This window comes from Salvelinus fontinalis, chromosome 14 (genome assembly GCF_029448725.1).
Source record: "Salvelinus fontinalis isolate EN_2023a chromosome 14, ASM2944872v1, whole genome shotgun sequence".
Taxonomy (NCBI): Eukaryota; Metazoa; Chordata; class Actinopteri; order Salmoniformes; family Salmonidae; genus Salvelinus; species Salvelinus fontinalis.
The window spans coordinates 32831061-32854494 of NC_074678.1; the positions used below are offsets into that span (position 1 = coordinate 32831061).

General features: G+C 42.7%; 1 protein-coding gene across 2 annotated transcripts; it reads left to right on the plus strand.

The window, feature by feature from the left end:
- Window positions 1-520: 520 nt before the first annotated feature.
- Window positions 521-23289, plus strand: LOC129810667 (SHC-transforming protein 2-like). 2 transcript variants are annotated; one of them, XM_055861409.1, is made up of 14 exons: window positions 521-712; window positions 6126-6885; window positions 11630-11700; window positions 17815-17875; window positions 17971-18090; window positions 18240-18293; window positions 18493-18544; window positions 18766-18892; window positions 19553-19730; window positions 20124-20217; window positions 20371-20541; window positions 20723-21030; window positions 21273-21461; window positions 21691-23289. In XM_055861409.1, the coding sequence occupies exons 1-13, from the start codon at window positions 579-581 to the stop codon at window positions 21423-21425; spliced, it is 2283 nt and encodes a 760-aa protein (XP_055717384.1). In that variant the 5' UTR covers window positions 521-578; the 3' UTR covers window positions 21426-21461; window positions 21691-23289. The 2 variants fall into 2 exon arrangements, with proteins under 2 accessions (XP_055717384.1, XP_055717385.1); XM_055861410.1 differs by having other exon boundaries at window positions 522-712; window positions 21297-21461.
- The last annotated feature ends 145 nt before the right edge of the window (window positions 23290-23434 follow it).

Here is a 23434-nt window from a genome sequence, read left to right on the forward strand (position 1 = left end):
CCTTATTCCACTGCTTATTGCAGTGGTACAACACGCTGAAAACCAGGTGAAAATTAGCTCCTTGTATTGCAGTGAAAACAAATTAGTTGCATTTCCAAACACACTGTAAGTGTTACAGATACAGATGCATTCAATTTGATCAGAGAAGTTTTTTCATTGTGTCTGCAGTGTGTATTAAAAGTCTACATTCACTTTTTTTATTTAGATGTGTTATAAAGAAGCCTGTCTGGTCTGAAACGCTACTTACTTTTTTGATAGATTTATACTAATCTGGTGATATATCGTGGAGCCTGTTTTCACTCTCCTCCCACTTATCATAGAAGTGGTAGACCTAGTTAGTAGTATGGTCTGATGCTACTCTCCCTATTAGTCATCAGTCACATCCTACATATTGATGACATTTGGTTAATCAGTAACTTCTCAATTCTCTTATGCCACAAACAACCAAGTGATGTGATTGGTTGTCGAGGAGTTGGCATGTGTGTGTGTGTTTTTGTGTGTAACTTGTGTTAACTGTGGCTTGTTGCCATTGCTGGAGCGAGTTTGTTCATTCAGTCTATGACTTGCAGAAGGGTCTTATGCTCATCAAGCCGGTATGCTCTCTCACATACTCTGAACTTCCTTTATTGCTTTTGATTTTGAGTTTTAGGTTTCTGGGTTATTGTTCAAGTCAGGGCATCTTCACTCTGCTCTCCAAATTTCTGAGATATAGGTGAGTCTATTGCTGCCTCTCATAATTTCTATGTTTACTGCATGTACAGTGTATTGTATTTGTTTGATATTTTATCTCTGAGCGTACGCACTCTTTAAATCTAGTGCGTTTCATTTTTGCCTTGCACAATCAATTTTATGGTGCGCTAAGCTTTTTCAACTTCCACCTCCGCAAATGTTGGCCTTTGCAAATGAACCAAGATGTTTTTTGACATTTGTATGTGGCCTTTTGAATTGTAATCAAATGTTCCCAGTGTTGCCTTTTCAAATAGTGTCATATTTGAATTATTTTGAACCATGTCTCCATGTCATGAGCAGTAACAAGACTATGCCCTCTGAGGAACTACTGCGGACTAAGGTGATATATTATGGGGCAAAACTAAATGTTTGTCTTTCATCTCAAAGTCTGGGTTGTTGGAGGAAGCAACCAGGTTGTTTTGATGGCTTTATCCAATTTAAATTCAAATTAACTTGTTTTTACAGCGTATTACAGTATGAGCAGCTAGCCATGGAGTTCTGCTCTGCCTTGGATGAGTGGGTGGCATGTTTTAGTTGGTTGATTTCCCTCTACTTAGATAATAGGTGATTCAGTTAAATATTTGGTCATCCATGTTAACATGCTCTCCTAAATAAAGTTGTTATTTTTTATTATTTTTTTTTACAAAAAATCACATGATTGGATACAAAGCCTAACCTTAAAGCGTTAGTTGTTGTTTGTGTACTGTAATGTAGGTCACTGTGGAATAATTGCATGAATACATATCTAACTCGGGCCATGCACAGTGTGTTGTGAGTATGTTGGCCATTCTAATTATTCTTGTAAAAGCCTGTTAATTCAACATTTTCTAAGTTTATATTAGGCCCACTGGCTTTCTAATCTACAGCACCTTCAGAAAGTATTTACACCCCTTGAATTTTTCCACATTTTGTTGTACTACAGCCTGAATTTAAATGTGCATAAATTTAGTTTTTTTTATGTTACTGGCCTACACACAATACCCCATAATGTCAAAGTGGAAATATGTTTTTTCAAAATGTTTAGACTAATAAGTTGCATAGACACACTCTGTGTAATAGGTCCTAGGTGTATCTGGTGTAGAGAGTCAGGCGCAGGTCAGCAGATATGAGTAATCAAACGTACTTTACTCAAAAAGTAAAATATACAAAGTAATGAACACACGTACACCATGACAGACCGAAAATACAAATAAACAATCACTCACAAAAACCATGTGGGGAACAGAGGGTTAAATAATGAACAAGTGATTGTGGGATTGACAACAGGTGTGTGAAACAAAGACAAAACAAATGGAAAATGAAAAGTGAATCGGCAGTAGCTAGAAAGCCGGTGACGTCAACCACCGAATGCCGCCCGGACAAGGAGAGGGACCGACTTCGGCGGAAGTCGTGACACTTTGTGTGTAATAATAGTGTTTAACATGTTTTTTGAATTACTACCTTATCTTTGCATTTTGTCAAAGTCATCTTACTATCTCTGTACCCCACACATACTAAGGTGTGTCCCTTAATCAAGCAGTGCATTTCGAACACAGATTCAACCACAAAGACCAGGGAGATTTTCCAATGCCTCGCAAAGAAGGTAATCTATTGGTAGATGGGTTAAAAAAAAAAGCAGACATTGAGTATTCCTTTGAGTTATTAATTACAATTTGGATTTTGTATCAATACAACCAGTCACTACAAAGATACAGGCATTCTTTCTAACTCAGTTGCCGGAGAGGAAGGAAACTGCTCAGGGATTTCACCATGCGGCCAATGGTGATCTTAAAACAGTCACAGAGTTGAATGGCTGTGATTGTAGTTACTCCACAATACTAACCTAATTGACAGAGTGAAAAGAAGGAAGCCTGTACAGTATAAAACATTTTCCAAAACTTACATCCTGTTTGCAGTAAGGCACTAAAGTAATATTTCAAAAAATGTGTCAAAGCAATTAACTTTTTGCCCTGAATACAAAGTTTTATGGTTGGGGCAAATCCAATACAACACATTACTAAGCACCACTCTTAATATTTTTAAGCATAGTGGTGGCTACATCATGTTATGGGTATGCTTGTAATCGTTAAGGACTGGGGAGTTTTACAGGGTAAAAAAGAAACAGAATGGAGCTAAGGACAGGCAAAATCTTAAAGGAAAACCTGGTTCAGTCTGCTTTCCATCAGACACTGGGGGAGGAATTCACCTTTCAGCAGAACAATAACCTAAAACACAAGGCCAAACCTACACTGGAGTTGCTTACCAAGAAGACAGTGCATGTTCCTGAGTGGCTGAGTTACAGTTTTGACCTAATTCTACTTGAAAATCTATTGCAAGCCTTGACAATTCTTGTCTAGCAATGATCAACAACCAATTTGACAGAGCTTGATACCTTTTTTAAATAATGGGCAAATGTTGCACAATCCAGGTGTGGAAAGCTCTTAGAGACTTACCTCGAAAGACTCACAGCTGTAATCACTGCCAAAGGGGCTTCTACAAAGTATAGACTCAGGGGTGTGAATACTTAAGTGAGTGGGATATTTCTGTATTTCATTGCAATAAATGTGCAAACATTTCTAAAGAATAATTTAACTTTGTCATTATGGGGTATTGCGTGTAGATGGGTAAGAAAACACATATATTTAATGCATTTTGACTTCAGGCTGTAACACAACAAAATGTAGAATATGTCAAGGGGTATGAATACTTTCTGAAGGCACTGTATCACTTGAGCTGAGTAGTGCAGTGTTCCAGAGCAGAATGGCTTCAGATTTAAATGATTGTATTTCACTCTATTAATATTCTAAGTCCACTTCCTGTGTGTCTGATAATATGACCTTGGGTTTGGTTTTCTGCTGCGTGACAAAATATTTTTCCCAGAAAGGTGAGCAGAACAAATCCCTGCTTAACCTACTTTGTTGTGGCTTTCTGAGATGACTCTTCCCCCTTCTGTGGTAATGTGAAAGTGAGAGAATGAGAGAGGACTACACTCTTAGAAAAAAGGGTTCCAAAAGGGTTCTTTGGTTGTCCCCATAGGAGAACCCTTTTTGGTTTCAGGTAAAAACCCTCTGTGGAAAGGGTCCTACGTGGAACCCAAACCTAAACCTGGAACCTACAATTGTTCTTCAAAGGGTTCTATGGGGACAGCCGAAGAACCAGTTTAGGTTCTAGATAGCACATTTGCTTCTACGAGTTTAGAGTGGGGAGCTAAAAGGTCTGATTTCCTCCAGTAGGCACCTTAAGAAGACTGTGGATAGATCTCTTGAGAGAGGGGTGGGAAAGGGGGAGACATGGGGAGAGAGGTCACACAGATGGGACGGGCTGGGATTGTTACTGGGAGTAATTCTCAGTAGAACTTTATTGTTAGCTTTGTTCGTTTTTGCCTGCTTCATGACAAATGCAATAAATATGTGTGCATTTGGACTTTGGATGTTACATTCCACCATTATTGGACATGAGTCACATGCCGTGGCCATATTTCCCCATCACACCGAATTATTTGAACTCATAGTCCCCTTTCTGTGTTTGCAAACATTGCAGCACGAGGGTGATGTGCGCAAGTTGGTGTCAGAACAAGGGGGAGTTCTTATAGAACGCCAGCAAAAAAAAGCATGTCATACTACTTTTGTATTATAATTGGATTTTAAGGCTTGTGTGAATGTCCTGCTTAATATAATGTTTGTGTCATCATTGCAAATCAACTGCATTATACTTAAAAAATACTTCAACTTCAACCAGTAAAATGTCTCTTTGGCTAGCTTTTGCTGCAGCCTACAGTATATCAATGAGAGTTAGCATTTTAGCTAACAACTGCTGCATCCAAAATAGTTATTTTGCAAAGAACACAACCAAATATAATCTTAGCGACTATTCAAGCAAGAATCAAAACATCATTGTAAGCATATTATGAGAACCCAAAAAAGTAATTTTGTTTAGAAGTAATACAAACGTAAATCTAGTCTATGTTGAATGGGCACGGATGGCGATGGCTTTCTTACTGCCCCCAAAAGTTGGGCGCATCTGTGCTTGACGTCAGTGTGTTGTGTACTGGAAAAGGGTCTATATAGTCAATCTGAATATGAATTGTTTTCATATTCTATAGCAAAAATAAATAGATTCATTCATTACAATTTTACATATGCTAGATAGAAAATAAGTTCATTTCAGCTACTTTATTGTTGACAGGTGCACATTCATTATTGCTTTTTCCTTATTATTGAATTAGGTGCTGTGCCAAACCATTTGTTAAATTATTATTTTCTTTAGTAGTTATGGATTAAGTACAAACCTTTGTATTCTATATACTGTAGGGAGATGGGTGGTGAACACTTACACTACACACAGAACACATACCAACCACACAGCAGAGGAGAGTACTTCCTGTTATTTGTTGCCTGTGACAGAGGATGCAGTTTGGATGCGATACTGGGGAAATTGACGTCAACACCAAAAGGAAATTGGGGTTTCTAACGTCACAGCACCCCATATTGCACAATACTAATGAATGTGTTTCCCTTGACGTGTGACTCTCTCACATTCGAAACAAGAAAAGATTGTCAAAGAGATCATGTTCCTCAGTCAAGTCCCGGCTCTCAGTCATCATCATCCCATTATGAAATCAGAAGTGTAGCGAGCAGAGAGATAGGACATTTCAGGTATAGTGGGCTTTTCTCAAATGTTTTACATCTCTACAACCACTGATAATTAATTGCATTTTGTCAAAGTCACAGCTGCTTTATCTTAATATACTAGCAGCACAATTCAGTCCCATAAATGTGAAATATTGATGTTAATGTATAGTAGCTAAAATATGATGTGTATTGACTCTCTTCACTAAATAATTCATTGATGGTCTTTGTTAAAAATGGCTGCAGGCATGCATGCTTTGCTTTTGCAGCAATTGCCTACGGTATGTCTTATGGTGGAAAGCTCTGTCTTTCTGTCATTGCCACATGCAGGGACAATATAATGTGTAAATGGTGTCTGTGCTCTGCATGTAGATGCTGACTGTGTGAACGAATGAACGTGCGTGCGTGTATGTGTGTGAATGCTTGTGTGTGCGCGCTAGGAGGGAGGCTCTGGCAGATGTGTGATAGCTAATGCTGTCTGAGAGCAGCTGGGCAGGGCGAATAGACAAGCAATAACACAATGACATCACCCAGAGAGAGAGAGAGAGAGAGAGAGAGAGAGAGTGGGGGAGAGTGTGAGCGAGCCAGAGAAAGGGAGAAGGCTGGAGCAGGCCAGCTCAGATGCAGAGAGGCTGGAGAGTGAAATGAGCCTGTGTGAGTGGGAGAGGACCATACAGCACTCACTCAACAGGGGATACAGCTATTTCCGGAAGATTTTGCAGATTTTTTCCCTCTCTTCCATTGCACCTCTCCCCCTCCCCCTTTCCCCTTCCCCTCATCCTCTGTCAGCCCCTCTCAGCCTCTGCTTCAGGCTGCTCCTCCGGGCATGCTACTTAAGCCAAAGTATGGCCGCTTTCGCAACGACTCTGTGACCTCCTCCGACGACCTGATGCAGAGCTTAGCTATGAGCGGAAAAGTGGTGGCCACCCCGGTGGTCCTCCCCTCCGCCCCCAGCCTGCCACTGCCCCCCCTGCCTCCTCTGGAGTCCATCCCACGGTCCTCCTCCGCAGCCCCTGCTCTGGCCGACTCCCCCTGCCTGGACGGGGAGCAGGACGCCACCACCACTTTCTGCATGCTCATCCCCAAGATGCCTCAGTGGAAGTTCTCTAACTCGCTGCTCAGCAGGAGCCCCTCCAACTCCAGCTCCAGCAAGGACTCGGGCAAGGCTGCAGCCCCCTCATCGCAGGGCTCGCACGGCCCCAGTGGAACTTCTGCCCCCAATGGTCCCGTGGCCAGTCTGGCTTCTGTTTTGAACTCCTGTGACCCTGTGTGTGTCAACCCCTGTTCCCTACAGGCCATTAGCAGGCAGAGATCTGCAGCGGGCTCAGCCAGTCCAGGCGGCCACGGCGCAGGGGCTGCAGAGTGCACAGGGAGCCCCGGGGGCCACAGCGGATCCATGACGGGGATGAACCGCAGGACAAGGGTGGAGGGCATGTGGCTGGGAGGGGAGGACTTCAACCAGAAGGGCAGCTTCATCCACAAGCCCTCCCAGGGCTGGCTGCACCCAGACAAGAAGATCACAGGCCCTGGGGCTTCCTACATAGTCAGGGTGAGTAACCATACATGCAGCCCCTCTACAGCTTTGTGTATTACCCAAATGTTGTTATCGTTCAGCATACCTTTGAGCATTTCTGCATTGCATTTTTTAAGGGTCGTCTTCCATGCAGTTAAATACTGTATCTATCAGCGATAATTTGACAGCTTGTTGATGGTTTCCACCCAGAGTTCATGTTATGTTGTTCACAAAAAAAACTGTAGAATAGTGAATCATTTAAATCCCCTCAGTAAAGCTTTAATAAGACAAAACAGTAAGAAGATATCCTGTTTGCAGTTAACATTTGGGACGTTTCATTCCTTAGAAATAATATCAACGTTAAGATGATTCACCACCCTAAAGGTGTCTCTTGGATACAATTGGACATGCAAATGTCAGGCAGTGTGTTATGCACCCAATGGGTCGAGGTTGAGGAGGAATACATGATTTAATCCAAATAGATGGCTCTCTCTGCTTTGTTTGCTGTGGTGTGGTGGGGAGACTGCGTCAGCCTACAGGCTTCAGGCTTCAGGGTGGGCGGGTGGGAGGGAGGAAATAAACAGAATGGAATCGTAAACAGAACAACACATATTGCATGTGATGAATGAGAGACGTGTGTGTGTGTGTGTGTGTGTGTGTGTGTGTGTGTGTGTGTGTGTGTGTGTGTGTGTGTGTGTGTGTGTGTGTGTGTGTGTGTGTGTGTGTGTGTGTGTGTGTGTGTGCGTGTGTGTGCGTGTGTGTGCGAGTGTGTGCGAGTGTGTGCGAGTGTGTGCGAGTGTGTGCGAGTGTGCTAGTGTGCGAGTGTGTGTGTGAGTGAGTGGCATGTTTCTTGATCTTAGTTTGATTGTTTCCACCTAAGTGAAATATTGGATGTCATATCATTTTGGACAGACATGCATACAATACATACAGTCTTAATCAGTGACAATGGTAATGATCTTTTTACAAATCCTGATGGTAGTGGATACGTTAGGTGTTATCACACATTTGGTCAAACTACACTTACCCCTCAAAGCCTGGTTCCTCTCTAGGTTTCTTCTTAGGTTCTGGCCATTCTAGGGAGTTTTTCCTAGCCACCATGCTTCTACACCTGCATTGCTTGCTGTTTGGGGTTTTAGGCTGGGTTTCTGTACAGCACTTTGTGACATTAGCTGATGTAAGAAGGGCTTTAAAAAGAAATGTTATTGAAATTTGACTTACAAATAGAAGCGTATCTGAGAAATATAGAAAACAAATGATAATATTGTCAAATGAAATAGGTCATTTTAAAAACCATTGTGTCTTTTAGTGAGTAAGATGTAATTTCCTAGTCTAAGCCTGTGATTCTGGCTCACAATGGGTTACATCCAAGGCAGACTGTTTGACGTCAATGTCAATGATCTCCCCTCAGCAATTCCCTCTGCCCCTTCGCTCTTCCCATCCCCCCCTCCTCTACTCCCCCCAGCCTCAACAAAACGACATGGCTCTTTATTAGCACAGTCTAGGCCCAAGCACGCTTTCTAATTACGTCACACAGGCACCATTCATTCCTATACTCCATTACATTTAATCACAGTCATTTGTATCACACGTGGTAGGGAAGAACTAGGGTGACATAGCAGGGTCAACGAGTCCATCTGCATTAACACTGAGGAGTAGTAGTAGCAGACAGCATAGAGAGAACACTCAGCCAGGGGCTTCCCTAACCGTGCTTTCCTCACATTAACGCCTCTGACTCTGCCATGCCTAATATAATCCACAGTTAAACATGCTACACTGAGAGGAAACACCAGAGAGCATTACAGGAAATATTTCATTATGGTTGTGCCCTGCACAAGTTTTCATTAGCAGTTTGCTCTAGCCTAATCCGTTATAATAATATTTACGTAAATGGCCCCTGCAGCAAGACAGGTAGATAAGATGTGTGTATATAAGGGGCGTTGTGTCTTTTCATCCTCTCTATATAATGTGGTGTGCAGGGAGGAGCACCAGTGAATCTATTACAGTCTGTATGACAGCAGATTTATGCTGCTCTCTGCTTATCTCTTTGTCATCATGACATACACTACATGGCCAAACGTGTGTGGATACCCCTTCAAATTAGTGGATTCCGCTATTTCAGCCACACCCATTGCTGGCAGGTGTATAAAATCGAGCACGCAGCCATGCAATCTCCATAGACAAACATTGGCAGTAGAATGGGCCGTACTGAAGAGCTCAGTGACTTTCAACATGGCACCATCATAGGATTCCATATTTCCAACAAATCAGTCAATCAAATTTCTGTCCTGCTAGACCTGCCCCGGTCAACTGTAAGTGCTGTTATTGTAACGTCTAGGAGCAGCAACGGCTCAAGCGTTGGCTGGAGTGGTGTAAAGCTCACTGCCATTGGACTCTGGAGCAGTGGAAGCTTGTTCTCTGGAGTGATGAATCACGCTTCACCATCTGGCAGGCCAATGGATGAATCTGGGTTTAGTGGATGCCAAGAGAATGCCTGAATGTATAGTGCCACTGTAAAGTTTGGTGGAGGAGGAATAATAGTCTGGGGCTGTTTTTCATGGTTTGGGCTAGGCCCCTTAGTTCCAGTGAAGGGAAATGTTAATGATACAGCATACAATGACATTTTAGATGATTCTGTGCCTCCAACTTTGTGGCAACAGTTTGGGGAAGGCCCTTTCCTGTTTCAGCATGACAATACCCCCGTGCACAAAGCGAGGTCAATACATAAATGGTTTGTCGAGATCAGTGTGGAAGAACATGACTGGCCTGCACAGAGCCCTTACTTCAACCCCATCGGACACCTTTTTTGATGAATTGCAACTCCGACTGCGAGCCAAGGGCCTAATCACCCAACATCAGTGCCCGACCTCACTAATGCTCTTGTGGCTGAATGGAAGCAAGTCCCCGCAGCACTGTTCCAACATATAATGGAAAGCCTCCCCAGAAGAGTGGAGGATGTTATAGCAGCAAAGGGGGCACCAACTCCATATTAATGCTCATGATTTTGGAATGAGATGTTCGACGAACAGGTGGCCATATACTTACCATGTAGTGTGTATCTTCTTTCCTGCATATTTCCACCCAGTCACTTCCTTCCACCGCGGCCAACCAATCAGCCGGGCAAGTTGAACCAGCATTTGTGGTGTGGCGGCCCTGCATCTGCCACTTCAAAAGCCAAGCCACTGCAATGCAGACTTCCTGGCCTGGCAAACCGCAACTTAAGAAATAAAAAATTAAATTGCAACTTGGTTCAACTGACAGGTAGCGACAATACAGTATACCTTTTCCACTGAGCAACATGAGCCCCTTGCCAGCCTCTCCCTGCTGACCCCTGCTTCTATCTGGAGAGCCGAGCAGCAGCAGCAGAGATATTAGATAATAAACTTTGGCTGGAGACTTGAACAGGATGTTCTCTGTTGCAGTGATAGTGGGGCCAGATTAGCCCCAGTAATATGATAGATATCCTTCGTTGATGTTCACTTCCTTGAAGGCAAGGCAGTGGCTAAGATGGCGTCTCTTTCAGAGAAGAAAGGCACATTTTCGCCATTTCTCTGGAATGTTTCCTGGAAACGCTGCATCACTGGTTCCAGGAAGGGAGTATTAGAGATTCTGCCGGGGGGCGGAAGGAAAGTTGAGAGCTCGATGGGACAGTGAATCGTGCGGAAGAGAGTGTGACAATGAAGGCATTGAGAGAGAGAGAAGGAGAGGGAAAGAGGGAGAAGAAGAAGACCGTCTGCCTGATGGAAGACTTCCCCAGTCTCCTAATCTGGTTAGGGTGCTCATTTAGCTCTCAGGCAGAGGAGTTAGCCTGCTTATTTATCTCCCTGTCTCTGGCAGCAGCCAGCCACAACAACAGATCCAGACAACAAACTAAGAAGACATTGATTGAGCTTGAGTCAAATGAGGATGCATGGACATGAATGATAGAGCGTCGAATAAGCTCTTACACCTTTGAAAGTAAAGGGGACTACCATACAGTATACATACCCTATCTCAGTGGATGCTGGTGGGAGGAGCTATATGAGGACTCCGTTGTGGCCTATTTTAACATCATCTAATTTGGCCTATGCCTATGATGTTTATATGACCTCGATACTGATATGGTTCAGTAACGTGGCACATTTAATGTCCAAGTATATTTATCATACGTATCTTGTATAATTTGTATTTTTGGTGTAGTAGGAGTTGATGGAGTCCCCTCTCCCAGAGCACTTTGCCTGGTCCCCAGTGAGAGAGAGAGACACGTGCGTGCGTGCGTGCGTGCGTGCGTGCGTGCGTGTCTCTCTCTCGTGCACGCACGCACGCACGCACGCACACACACACACACACACAAACACACACACACACACACACACACACACACACACACACACACACACACACACACACACACACACACACACACACACCCTGCTCCTCTGCAGCTACAGTTCCCTGAATACACTGTTCTCAGTGTTGCTAATCTAGTCATGGAGACATTATTACCACCTTAATGTGGCCATTACTCCGCCACTCACACTGCCTGCAAATAACTGGGCCTTTAGTACTATGGTATAAATGATTGTCATACATGCTATGTGTTAACCATTCTGGAAATACATGCTACTCTGTGTGTGATACATGCTATTGCCGTAGTACCATGTATCAGTGAAAAAGGCTGTCATGACAGTTCAAGTCTCATGACCTAAAGTGCTTTAATTGGATTGAGAAAAATGATCTATATAATAATACATCTGGTTGGAAATCTGTCATGTAATAAAGTATTTTTCTATCTTTGCAGTACATGGGCTGCATTGAGGTGTTAAAGTCGATGCGATCGCTGGACTTCAACACTCGAACCCAGGTGACGAGGTAAGGGAAGATTGATTCTGCCCTGCTAGTGATGAGTCAATAGAACCCGATCTGATTAGAAGGATAAGGTACACAGAAGAGTCACAGTGATACCAAATCAGGTAGAAATTCACAGGCACGCCAGTCCTGCTTTTCACTGTAATGATATTACTAGCAAGGCCCAGAATATTGTGTATCTGGTAAACATTATTTTGACTAAGCCATGGATGCATGTAAATGGCACATGTGAGCCTTTGCTGTGTGTTTGTGTGACTGTGTGCACTCACACGTTTACATGTGTGTTTATTTGTGTACGTGTACACATGTGATGCTGGTGGCACGAAGGTGGCCAGGCGGGGCTCCTTGTCTGAGTTGGAGCAGTGCAAGCTTTCTTTCTTGTCTTTTTTTTTCTTTTTCTTGTTTTATTACGTTTATTTGGACAGGGACAATGTACAACAAAAACATCTCAGAAGTGAGAAGTGAGAAGTGATGCGTTGCACCAGATTATATTTTACAGCTAATTTACATCTGCAGTCCCGGGCAGGTGAACATATAAACATGAAAATAGCTCCGTATGAGAAAGCAAATTGGGAAAAGGTGGTGGTTCGTTTGGGGACACTGCAGTCCCCCCTGGTGGAGGTTCTTGTGACCAAGGTTATTATAGTTTGTGTTTTTTATATTCGTTTTTATTTCTATACGTTTTAAGATTTGTATTTGAAATTCTATTTAGTTTCAATTATTTTTCAGATCTACTTTACTAGTTGTTTAAGTTGTATATATTACGTTTTTATATTATTTTGTTTCAGTTTTTGTTTTAGTGTTTGGGACAGAAAGTATCCTGTGTTGGAGGCTAGGAGCCATTTACGTGTTGTATATACAGTACCAGTCAAAAGTTTGGACACACCTACTCATTCAAGGGTTTTTCTTTATTTGTACTATTTTCTACATTGTAGAATAATAGGGAAGACATCAAAACTATGAAATAACACATATGGAATAATGTAGTAACCAAAAAAGTGTTAAACAAATAAAAATATATTTTATAATTTAGATTCTTCAAAGTAGCCACCCTTTGCCTTGATGACAGCTTTGTACACTCTTGATTATTATTTTTTTTTATAGGGGGAGAGATGTTACTTCTTGCCACTGTCGGGTAGAAATGCATAAGGTGAAGGGTCATAGGATAGGTTAGGTTTAAAGGTAGACTTACAGAAGCGAGATGACGTAGATGTGGGAAGTAAACAGTAGTAGTGATTCAATTTTCACAACAACCAGGAGCGTTGAAGCGCAAGACTAAACTTCTCAGCTGTTTTGGTCCCGTAGCTACCACGTTGTAGCAGGGTGAAGAATCCATGCACATGCGCAGATAGTCTGTTTGACTGTGTGAGAGCAAAGTTTTGCATGGCGCTCATCTCAATGGGCGTGTTTGACCAGATCACTTTTGTCAAGTCGCCTTTCATTCTGGAGATAAAAACTGTCCGACTGGCTCCTACTTGTAGACTGCATGAACTTTACAAAAATCATGTGATCAAAGGTCATTAAGTTTTGACTGCAGAAGACTGCAAGTTTTTGCAGTTGCTCTTTACCAACTTCATCCTGCAACCATCGCCTGCATTGTGGGTGGCTCATTGCCAACGAATCATTAGGGTGTTTCAGTTTAACCCACGTGAACAGGAACCAATTTGCCGTGATATATGTGTACAATGGATATACAAATAAATGTGATATTTGAGGCTTTGTCTCACTAATTGATTGTACAATGTGTACACACATCAAATTATATTATGATTTCAGTTTGTGAGTGTGTGATTTGAGGGTTAGAAACAACCTGTACGCTCTCGTTGGCTGGCCCTCGCTTCAAACTTGTTGCCAAACCCACTGGCTTGGTAAAGCCCCGCCTTATCTCAGCTCACTGGTCACCATAGCAGCACCCACCCGTAGCACGTGCTCCAGCAGGTATATCTCACTGGTCACCCCCAAAGCCAATTCTTCCTTTGGCCGCCTTTCCTTACAGTTCTCTGCTGCCAATGACTGGAACGAACTGCAAAAATCACTGAAGCTGGAGACTCATCTCTCCCTCATTAGCTTTAAGCACCAGCTGTCAGAGCAGCTCACAGACCATTGCACCTGTACATAGCCCATCTGTAAATAGCCCATCCAACTACCTCATCCCCAAACTGTATTTATTTATTTATCTTGCTCCTTTGCACCCCAGTATCTCTACTTGCACATTCATATATGCATATATATATATATATATATATATATATTCTGCACATCTACCATTCCAGTGTTTAATTGCTATATTGTAATTACATTGCCACTATGGCCTATTTATTGCCTTACCTCCCTTATCCTACCTCTTTTGCACATACTGTATATAGACTTTTTCTACTGTATTATTGACTGTATGTTTGTTTATTCCATGTGTAACTCTGTGTTGTTGTATGTGTCGAACTGCTTTGCTTTATCTTGGCCAGGTCACAGTTGCAAATGAGAACTTGTTCTCAACTAGCCTACCTGGTTAAATAAAATATATATAAATAAATAAAATGCATGTTTACTTAGCCAAAATAAAGAACACATGTTATTAACAATGGCAACACTGCCATGTTGATCTGAGCCTTGCTGTGTGCGCCATCGCACGCATTTTGACACAATCCGACGCGATCTCACGCACACCAGACGCAATCAGGACACGCAGGTTGAAATAACAAAACGAACTTTGAACCAACTATATTAATTTGGGGACAGGTCGAAAAGCATTAAATATTTATGGCAATTTAGCCAGCTAGCTTGCTGTTGCTAGCTAATTTGTATAAATTCGATTTTAGCACCTGGCTACGCAGACGCTCGTTGACGTACACCAGCAGTGTGGGTGCAATGATTGAATAACATGTATATGTATATATTTATTTTGCAACGATCGCGCACACGACACCAGACGTGTAGTCAGCATGTAGTGTCCGATTTTTATCTGTCGCAGATGAACCTCCCCTGACCTCCCCTCTCATTCCTCGACTGTCGTTTGCAGTTTGTTGCTTTCGCTTTACCATTCAAACATGCCCGATATCTGCGGTGCAGCTCGTGGCAACGTCATCTCGCTGTCTACCTTTAAATTAGTGTCTATGTCAATGTGATCCGCAAGATTCAGAAGTTTGAAAACTACATAAAAAAACTACTTAAAAAAACCCCATTATATTCCTGCCCCCCAAAAACCTACAACTGAACATAATTTATGATGGTTTTATTTTATTTTCATTTCAGTTTTTGTTTACTTGTGACCCTGCTATTTTGGTCTGAGCAGAGGTTAAAAAATACCCTCAGAGGTGGTGATAGTATATTGTGTGCAATCTTGAACACCAGACAGATCTTTCTATCCTCCATGATCGATTGCCAGTAATCTGAGGCCCCCAACACACACGGCTTAAGTGCAGGAGGAGAGGCAGAAATGGAGTGATGGAGAGATCTATTATTGATGATGTTCGCTAATGACTGTTGAGAGCTGAGCTGCAGGGGTCCACGCGGACACTCCCCTGCCTGCCTGCTGGAATATGCCTGTAGGAGACAACAAGGAAGAGGGAGAAGAGCAGAGATTGAACATTTATGTATTTATGACAGTGTTATGGCAAGATCTATGAAATAATGAATTTAACAATGCTCCATTTGAATTACTTAGTAGCATAATAAGAAGCTCAATATCATTGCTTTCAGAATGACATTTGTTTACATTATACTGTTATTGTTTAAGGATGTTGAAGAAGAGATTGGGGATGTCTCCATTTTACCGTGCATTCCGGATTAATTAATTAAATTTAATTACATTTAGTTGAGGTTTCCTGTTCCGCTTCTATTTGGTTTTTCCTGTTGTGTCTTTTCTGGAGTCACTTGTTATTGGCAGAGTAAGAAAGAGCCTGACATTCCCCATGACACATCTTCAAAGACTGACTGGAGAACACTGATTATCATTCGGTCCAGCATGAGTCTGGAGGTCCTCTTTGACAGGTGTCAAAGTGTGATGGTTTTGGGCCAATATGCTACAAACCCACATGAAAAAAGACTATATTATACTATGTATATGTAAATACTATAGTGTTCACTGTAGTGTTTTTTCCTGTTAAGTCCACAAAAACACTGTAGTATGCACAGTTAACTGTAGTATGCTGTAGTATGCACAGTTAACTATAGTATAAATAATGTAGTAAAATAAAACTGTAATATATACTAAAGTAATTAATGTAGTGTTTTTGCAGATTCTAGTACACTGTAGTATTTACTGTATTGTTTTTCAGAATGTACTATACTATTGTATTTACTGTAGTGGTTTTGCGGACTGTAGCATACTGTAGTTATTTTGAAGACATTACTGTAGTATTTACTATTGTGTTTTTGTTCAGTTATCTTTGATTATCATAGAAGTGGGGGATTTCTCCTTCAGGAAACTTATTGGAGAAATACTAAAGGAGCATATTTTCCATAACCTGTAGGACTGGGGTCTGAACAGATAGTTCAGAGCTTTTGTGCTTTTCCATAACCTGTAGGGAGCACAATATGGACTATACTTGGCATGTAGGTTTCTCACTTATGGGTGGCACAAATTGCAATATGGGTGAGGGGAATATGTCAATTAAATCCTATAATATTTACTATAGTTGCGGACTGTAATGTTTTTGCAGACATTACTGTAGTATTTACTACAGTGTTTTTTTTACTGATAATACTGTAGTGTTTACTATAGTATTCTACGACATTCTATAGTAAGTAAGTACTACAAATGATCGAGGGATACTACAATGTGTAGTATAGTATTCTACAGTATCACTACATCATGTAGTAAACTATAGTATTTTTTTCATGTGGGATGGGACTGTACATGGCCAGGAGAGATACTGCAAACAAACCAACACTCACGTTCATTATCCATGTGTAAAGGATGTCACGCTGCTTGTATAGCGAGTACCACTTCCTCCTGATTCGTCTCACACGAGGCACGAACCCAGGATCTCTGCTTTGCTAGCACACATGACAGCCCTCCTGAAGCATCTTACTAGTCGCACCACATGAAAAGCTAGATATTTGGTAGTGCAAGTGGGGACACTTCAGGCTGAAGAGTAAGTTTCACACATTGCATGCACTAATATTCTCCCAGGCGGCGAGTTGAGTCTCTTTGAGAAGTCCTTTACTGGAGACGGCCGCTCCTGCTTTTTAAATATTTACGAGTCAATTGATAGGGGCCGGGTCCTTGACTCTGGCAGCCAGCCGCACCTGTCCCCTCTGTCCCCTAACATACCCTGTGTTCCGGCTATTTCTGCCACCACACAAGGGGACATCATCAGACATCATCACTCATAAGTCCCCATGCTCACAGCCTAATGACATAGAATACACTGCAGTAGTACACCACACGCTTCTGATTGGAAACAAAATGGAGAGGAAAATGAATGCAAATCAAATAGAGCTTGATGAGCACATAAATCATCAGACCAAGACACTACGCTGTTACTTTCAATCATGCTGAGATACTTGTGTTTCTTAGCCTAATAGAATTTACTGGGGAGAATATGTTTATGTGAACACAGCTAAATGTGATTATGATATTACGTGTTCCTGTTAGCCGTGTATAAACTGAGATTAGACGTCTGCTGTCCTGCTTTATTCCGAGGGCCTCTGTGTCCTTTGAACTGAAATGGATTGGTGACTCTTGACCTCTGACCATGACCTGAGGCTGAGGGAAGGACGACTGACCTGTTCTTTTTATAGTTTATGCAACCACTTTACCCGCACGCTGTCTATAGGATGATGATGATGATGATGATGATGATGATGATGGAGTACAGTTAGACTTTTCAACCTTTTCCCATGTAGCTTCTTGAAGCTGAATTCCAAATTGACCCCTGGCCTCTATCCTCTAGGCACTTTAGTTGATCTGAAAGGATTGGCTAGATGCATCCAATATGGCAAGATGCCCTTCTAGCCTATCAAAGGGCAAGATGGAACTATTACCATGATCCTCTCAGATTTACTGTTTGTCAAGGGTATGGTTAGGGGAGATTTGGGATTCATTATGGGGGCAACTGTCTGTGTGTTGTCATTCTGACCCCTCCACCTCTCCTCTCCCCCTCTCCACCCACCCAGGGAGGCCATCAACAGACTGTGTGAAGCTGTGCCTGGGGGTAAAGGGGCCTGGAGGAGGAAGGTGAGCGAACGTATTTTGATGCAACACTAGTTCAATTGTGCATGTGCGTGTGTGTGTGTGATGCTAAGCCCAGGCTCTGTGCTCCTGTCCTATAGAACATTAACAAGGCCCTGCAGTCCGTCATGGGGAAGAGTAACCTGCGCTTCGCTGGTATGAGCATTGCTGTCAACATCTCTATAGAGGGTCTCAGCTTGCTCATCCCCACCACACGACAGGTTGGAGATCTCTTCAACTAATGCAACACAAACAATACATTTCAATCTTTAGAAACCTGTTTTCCTAACAGGATAGCTGATTTGTAGATTATTTGATGTGATGAAGGACTGATATAAAAGCTGCACCTCCCTCTCTTCCTCTTTCATAGGTGATAGCACACCATCCCATGCAGTCCATCTCCTTTGCCTCTGGGGGAGACATGGTGAGAGTTTGCAGCATAAGTGCACTTTGTGCTTTCCTTTCTCTGTCTGTTTGTTGACATGGGCCGCTTGGTAGACTGCATGTCTGACTTGGTTGCTTTTGACCGCTTTCCAATCCCATGACTTCATGATCAATAAGGCCTCTAATGCAATTATATCCTAATTCATCAGAGTTTATTGAGGTTTTTCCCTCTGTTGCAGGACACGCCCGATTATGTTGCTTATGTGGCCAAAGATCCAGTCAATCAGAGAGGTATCTCCTTACACACTATTCAGTTTACTATTGTATTTAATAAACAGAAACAAAGCTATGCAGTTTCTTCCTGGCGTTAAACGCATTAGGATTTGCTGGCATTATGGTTTACTAATGCTTGTTTAACTTAAAGATATAGGTTTTTCTATTTTTTCTTGAAAATATAAGTTGTTATCCTCACAGTGGGGTTGCGGCACTCATATCCTCTATGTTCTCTTCAGCATGCCATATCCTGGAGTGTTGTGATGGTTTAGCTCAGAATGTCATCAGCACCATCGGGCAGGCCTTCGAACTGCAGTTTAAACAGTACCTCCACAGCCCTCCCAAAGCCATCCCCACCATGGAAAGGTGAGACAGGGCCACTGCAGTGAATATGGGATGATAGAGGGAAGTGAACCAGCAACCATCAGGTTTCCAGACTAACACACTACAAACTGCTCCAAAAGCCCAGACCATTGGCTGTTGTTGTAATGTGCTAACTTAGCTGTAGTCAATAAACCAACACTCATTCATCACACACCACTGGATGGACTGTTTGACAGTGTGTACAATGACACACAGGCTTGAAATGAGCACCACAATCGACATGTAACCACATGCACCATGGTCTGTGTGCACAAGCACTGCACTCAATATAGGGTTGTGTCTGGAAAGACAAAGACTCTACACACACATGCACTCAGTGTGTTCAGTGTGAATTGGTACAGTGCAAGCATGGTGTGCTACTTAAAGCGTTGACTTGCATTTTCCACAGACACACGCTCAACTCAATATGAAACTCAAAAATGTTTAGCTCAGTCACTTGCTAGAAATGTGATATGCTGTGCTCAGATTTCAGTCCATCGAAATCAAAACTGTTATTTAAAGCAGAGTGTGTATCTCCTGCTACCAACAATAGAACCATTCAACTCTAGTGTTTAACGTTATCGAATGTGGAGGAGGTATCTGATCCCTTGCCTTGTCATATTTGGGAATTAAATTACCTCTATTCTAACCGTGTCACCTCAGGAACATCAGGACAGAAGACTCAGCATGGGGAGATGACGAGGACTCGTTGGAGCACGACTACTACAACAGCATCCCTGGGAAGGTGCCTCCTTTTGGGGGAGTGGTGGACTCAAGGCTGAAGCCTTGTACGGCCTTGCTGGGCCACATCCACAGCCAACCAGAGAGCAAGGCAGTGCAGGTGATTCCCCAGCCTCCAGCCTCACCACCAAACCCTTTGATATAGTATTTCTGGACACATGACTAACGACCTTGCCTGGCTTTTCAACATAAAGTCTCAGAGAAGAGAGAGAACTGTGAGCATACAGTAGCAGGGAACCCAATAACTGTCTTGTAGATGTGCAAGGTACATAATTACAAGAGATTGATATCACTCGAGATAGAAACCAGGCCTCTGGGTTAGCTAATTGGTGAGAGGAAAGTATTGCTCATACCCTGCAGCCTATACAGAGGATTCAAACATATGGTGTCTGTAGAAGTGGAACTATTTATTACCAGGTGGTCTGAAGAGTCATAAAGGAGTACATGTCTACTATTAGTAATGCTAATGTGAGTTTTGGGCATCTGTTTTTAGATGGGTTCTCCGTCCAGGAGAGACACAGCTTCCTGCCCTTCAGGTCAGCTGTGCTATGAGCTTCACTGGGATACTGAAAACAACGGCAGCTCAGGTGAGACACCATGTGGTATGATATGGTACTGCATGTCACAATACTGCAAGTCACAGATATTACAATGTCTGTGGATAGTTTATTTTTTAAGTAAGAATATTGCAGAGAGTATGTAAGTAGCTATGTATTAGTAAACTGAGTTGTGATTGACAGGTCTGACATCAGATGGTTACCAGCGGGCAGACGGCCAGCCTCCGGGGAGCAGGGACTATGAGGAGCACCTATATGTGAACACCCAGAGTCTGGAGGGATTGGAGCAGGGAGCAGAGGACCACAGGGGGGCCAGGGGGCCAGACAGCCCCATGAAAGACATCTTTGACATGAGTGAGTCTCATCAACAGCTATCCATCCACTGAACACAGCCACTGACACAATAGAGATATTATTATTCAAGATGAAGGGAGTATCTGGGAAATAGGGTTGGCATGTATGGAGGATGTCATTCATGTTACAGGTTCCATGTGTGTGCCATGCATGTGTTCTCACTTTTCCTGGTTCTCTGCAGGACCCTTTGAGGATGCTCTAAAGATGCACGAGGCTGGTGGTGTCGGTGGTAACGGTGGGGTGTGTGTTTTGAAGGACCAGTGGCCCAGCCCGCCACGACGTCGTGCCCCTGTCGCCCCTACAGAGGAGCAGCTCCGGCGGGAGGCCTGGTACCACGGTCGTATGAGCCGCCGTGATGCTGAGAAAATGCTTGTCCGAGACGGGGACTTCCTGGTACGAGACAGTGCCACCAACCCAGGCCAGTATGTCCTGACGGGCATGCACTGTGGTCTGCCCAAACACCTGCTACTGGTGGACCCAGAGGGAGTGGTGAGTGATAATCACCTTCTGGCATTTAACAACAGTCACCTATTGACATCAATGCATGACTAAGTGAAAATTATACTTAAGTGGAAATTAGGATTTGCTCCATAGAGTATATATTTTTATATGGAAATGGTGTCAGCCACTTAGCTATAGCCTAGCATTAGCATTGTTGAGTGCAAAACAATGTATCAAAAGCATTCTTGTTAGCATCCTTACATATACGGTGACCTGCTAACATCTGTTAGCCCACTCCTCCTCGTCACTGTCAGGTACGCACCAAAGACATGCTGTTTGAGAGCATTAGTCACCTTATCAGCTACCACCTGAAGAACGAGCTGCCCATCGTTGCGGCCGAGAGCGAGCTGCACCTCAAACAGGTGGTCCGGAGGAAACAGTGACCCAGCCAGCCACGGAGGGGATGACTTTCTGTAATGGTAAGAGACAGCAATGACAGCCCAAAGTGATTGTGCTCAGCACTGCCTAGTTCTAGATTAGAATGACTGCCTTGTGATAACCATTGTTTCAGTGTGGGCAGATTATTGATACATGATACTGCATTAATAAAGTTTATGTTCTAGATTTTAGTCTTCTACTGGTCTAGTTCTCGAATATGTGTTTGAGTGATATCCTTTGAAAGTTTTCCAATTTTGCCTGTTTCACCAGGAGTCAGAGGTGTGTCCATGTAAGCCCAAGGGAGGAAGATCTTCACTGCCATATCCATATCCCCAGAATCAGAGCTTTCACTGGGGTAGGAGGACACAGGCGACTCCCTCTGCCCAGGACACAGGGGCATCGCTACAGTACTCGGCTTCCTCCCGCAGTGCCCACAACTGTCCACCATTTCCGCCTGAACTCTCAGCATGCAGTCATTAAGCTAACAAACACCTGGATGCCTCAGAACGGGAGGTAACAGACCAGACAATCACAAGGATGGAATTCTAGGTCAGAGGTCACAGATGGTCCGAGGTCAGATGACATCATCACAGTGACAAACAGTAGTTGTTCCATAGGAAATCATTATTTTCGAGTGCATGATGATGTTGCACCTCATACTGAATCTCAAACTGCTGTAGTCATGCACAGTCCCAGAATGATTTGGGTTCCCTGTGTCTTTCACTGAACAAATGTGAACATTCATAGACAAAAACATTGTAAATGATATGTAAGAAACTCCTGGCAGAAAAATATCACTCAATTGTTTCATCAGAAAGCAGTTCTTTGCTCCTCAGACTTTGGAATGCTTTAATGGACTTTTATATACTGTTCATCTGCAGCAGTAGCAACTGCACCTTCATGAGATTTATTCATATGTAATCTCAGGACCAAATTCTGCAGGCTTTAAATATCTGATAGCATATGCTTTAGAGATACAGTACTAACCAGACACAAACCTAAAAAATGTGTCTGTCACCTCAATATCCACAAGACTACATAACACAAAATACATGGGCAGAATTCTGAATATGAATGTGATTGTTCAATTATAACCACATACTTGTCAAAGTGTTTGTATCGGACAGTCATAGCTCGTCATTGAATACCTACCCGAGTTGTGTATTATCAAGCCTACTGTATGAAGAGAGCACTGGTCAGAGCCTGTACTCTCAGAAGGCAGACTACATTACTACAAATGACTCAGTGTATATATAATGAACATCTCCTCAGTTCAGTTCAGTGCCTTAATTGTCCATGTGTTTCATATCTTTCCTCTCAAATCGCTTGTACAGTGTCATATATTCTACATCTACCACGAAGAAATACAGTAGTGTGGAATGTATGTATGCCCTGAGAGCAAATTACACATTTTCTTGCCATGACAAACCATACTTTAATCAATTGATAGAGTGGACTGAAAGAAATCATCCATTTTTATTGTGAAACTTTCTATAAGCTGCTGATTAATGGGGGGATACTGTATACTGTAGCACCTCCCACAGTGTGTTCTGATTGGTTGTCCTATTATGTGCTTCCTGTTCTATTGTACGAGTCCTCCAATCAATAATATTTGCAGGCATGGGCCCTAACTGATTTGATCAGGATTCTGTGTTGTTAATGGAAACATGGTTGATCAATAGATGGGGGATCCTTTGGTCTCTGCTGTATCTTTGTCTCAAAGGGGAAAGAGAGAGGACATGGCTTTCTGCGATGTTAGTATACTTTATGCAACTTTTCTAAAATGACCCCTTTGCTTTCTCAGGGCTTTCTTGTATCTACTCTTCTTTGAACTAAATGCATTTTTTGCAATAAAATATGTCAAATTAAGGTTATTCAAATGTGCCTGATTTAGGGCTGACCTCAATTAGTCAACTGGTCGATGTTTGGTTGTTAGGCTGTTGGTCGACCAAGAATGTTTTTGTCGAGCAGTAACAGATATATACAGTCCATTCATAAAGTATTCAAACCCCTT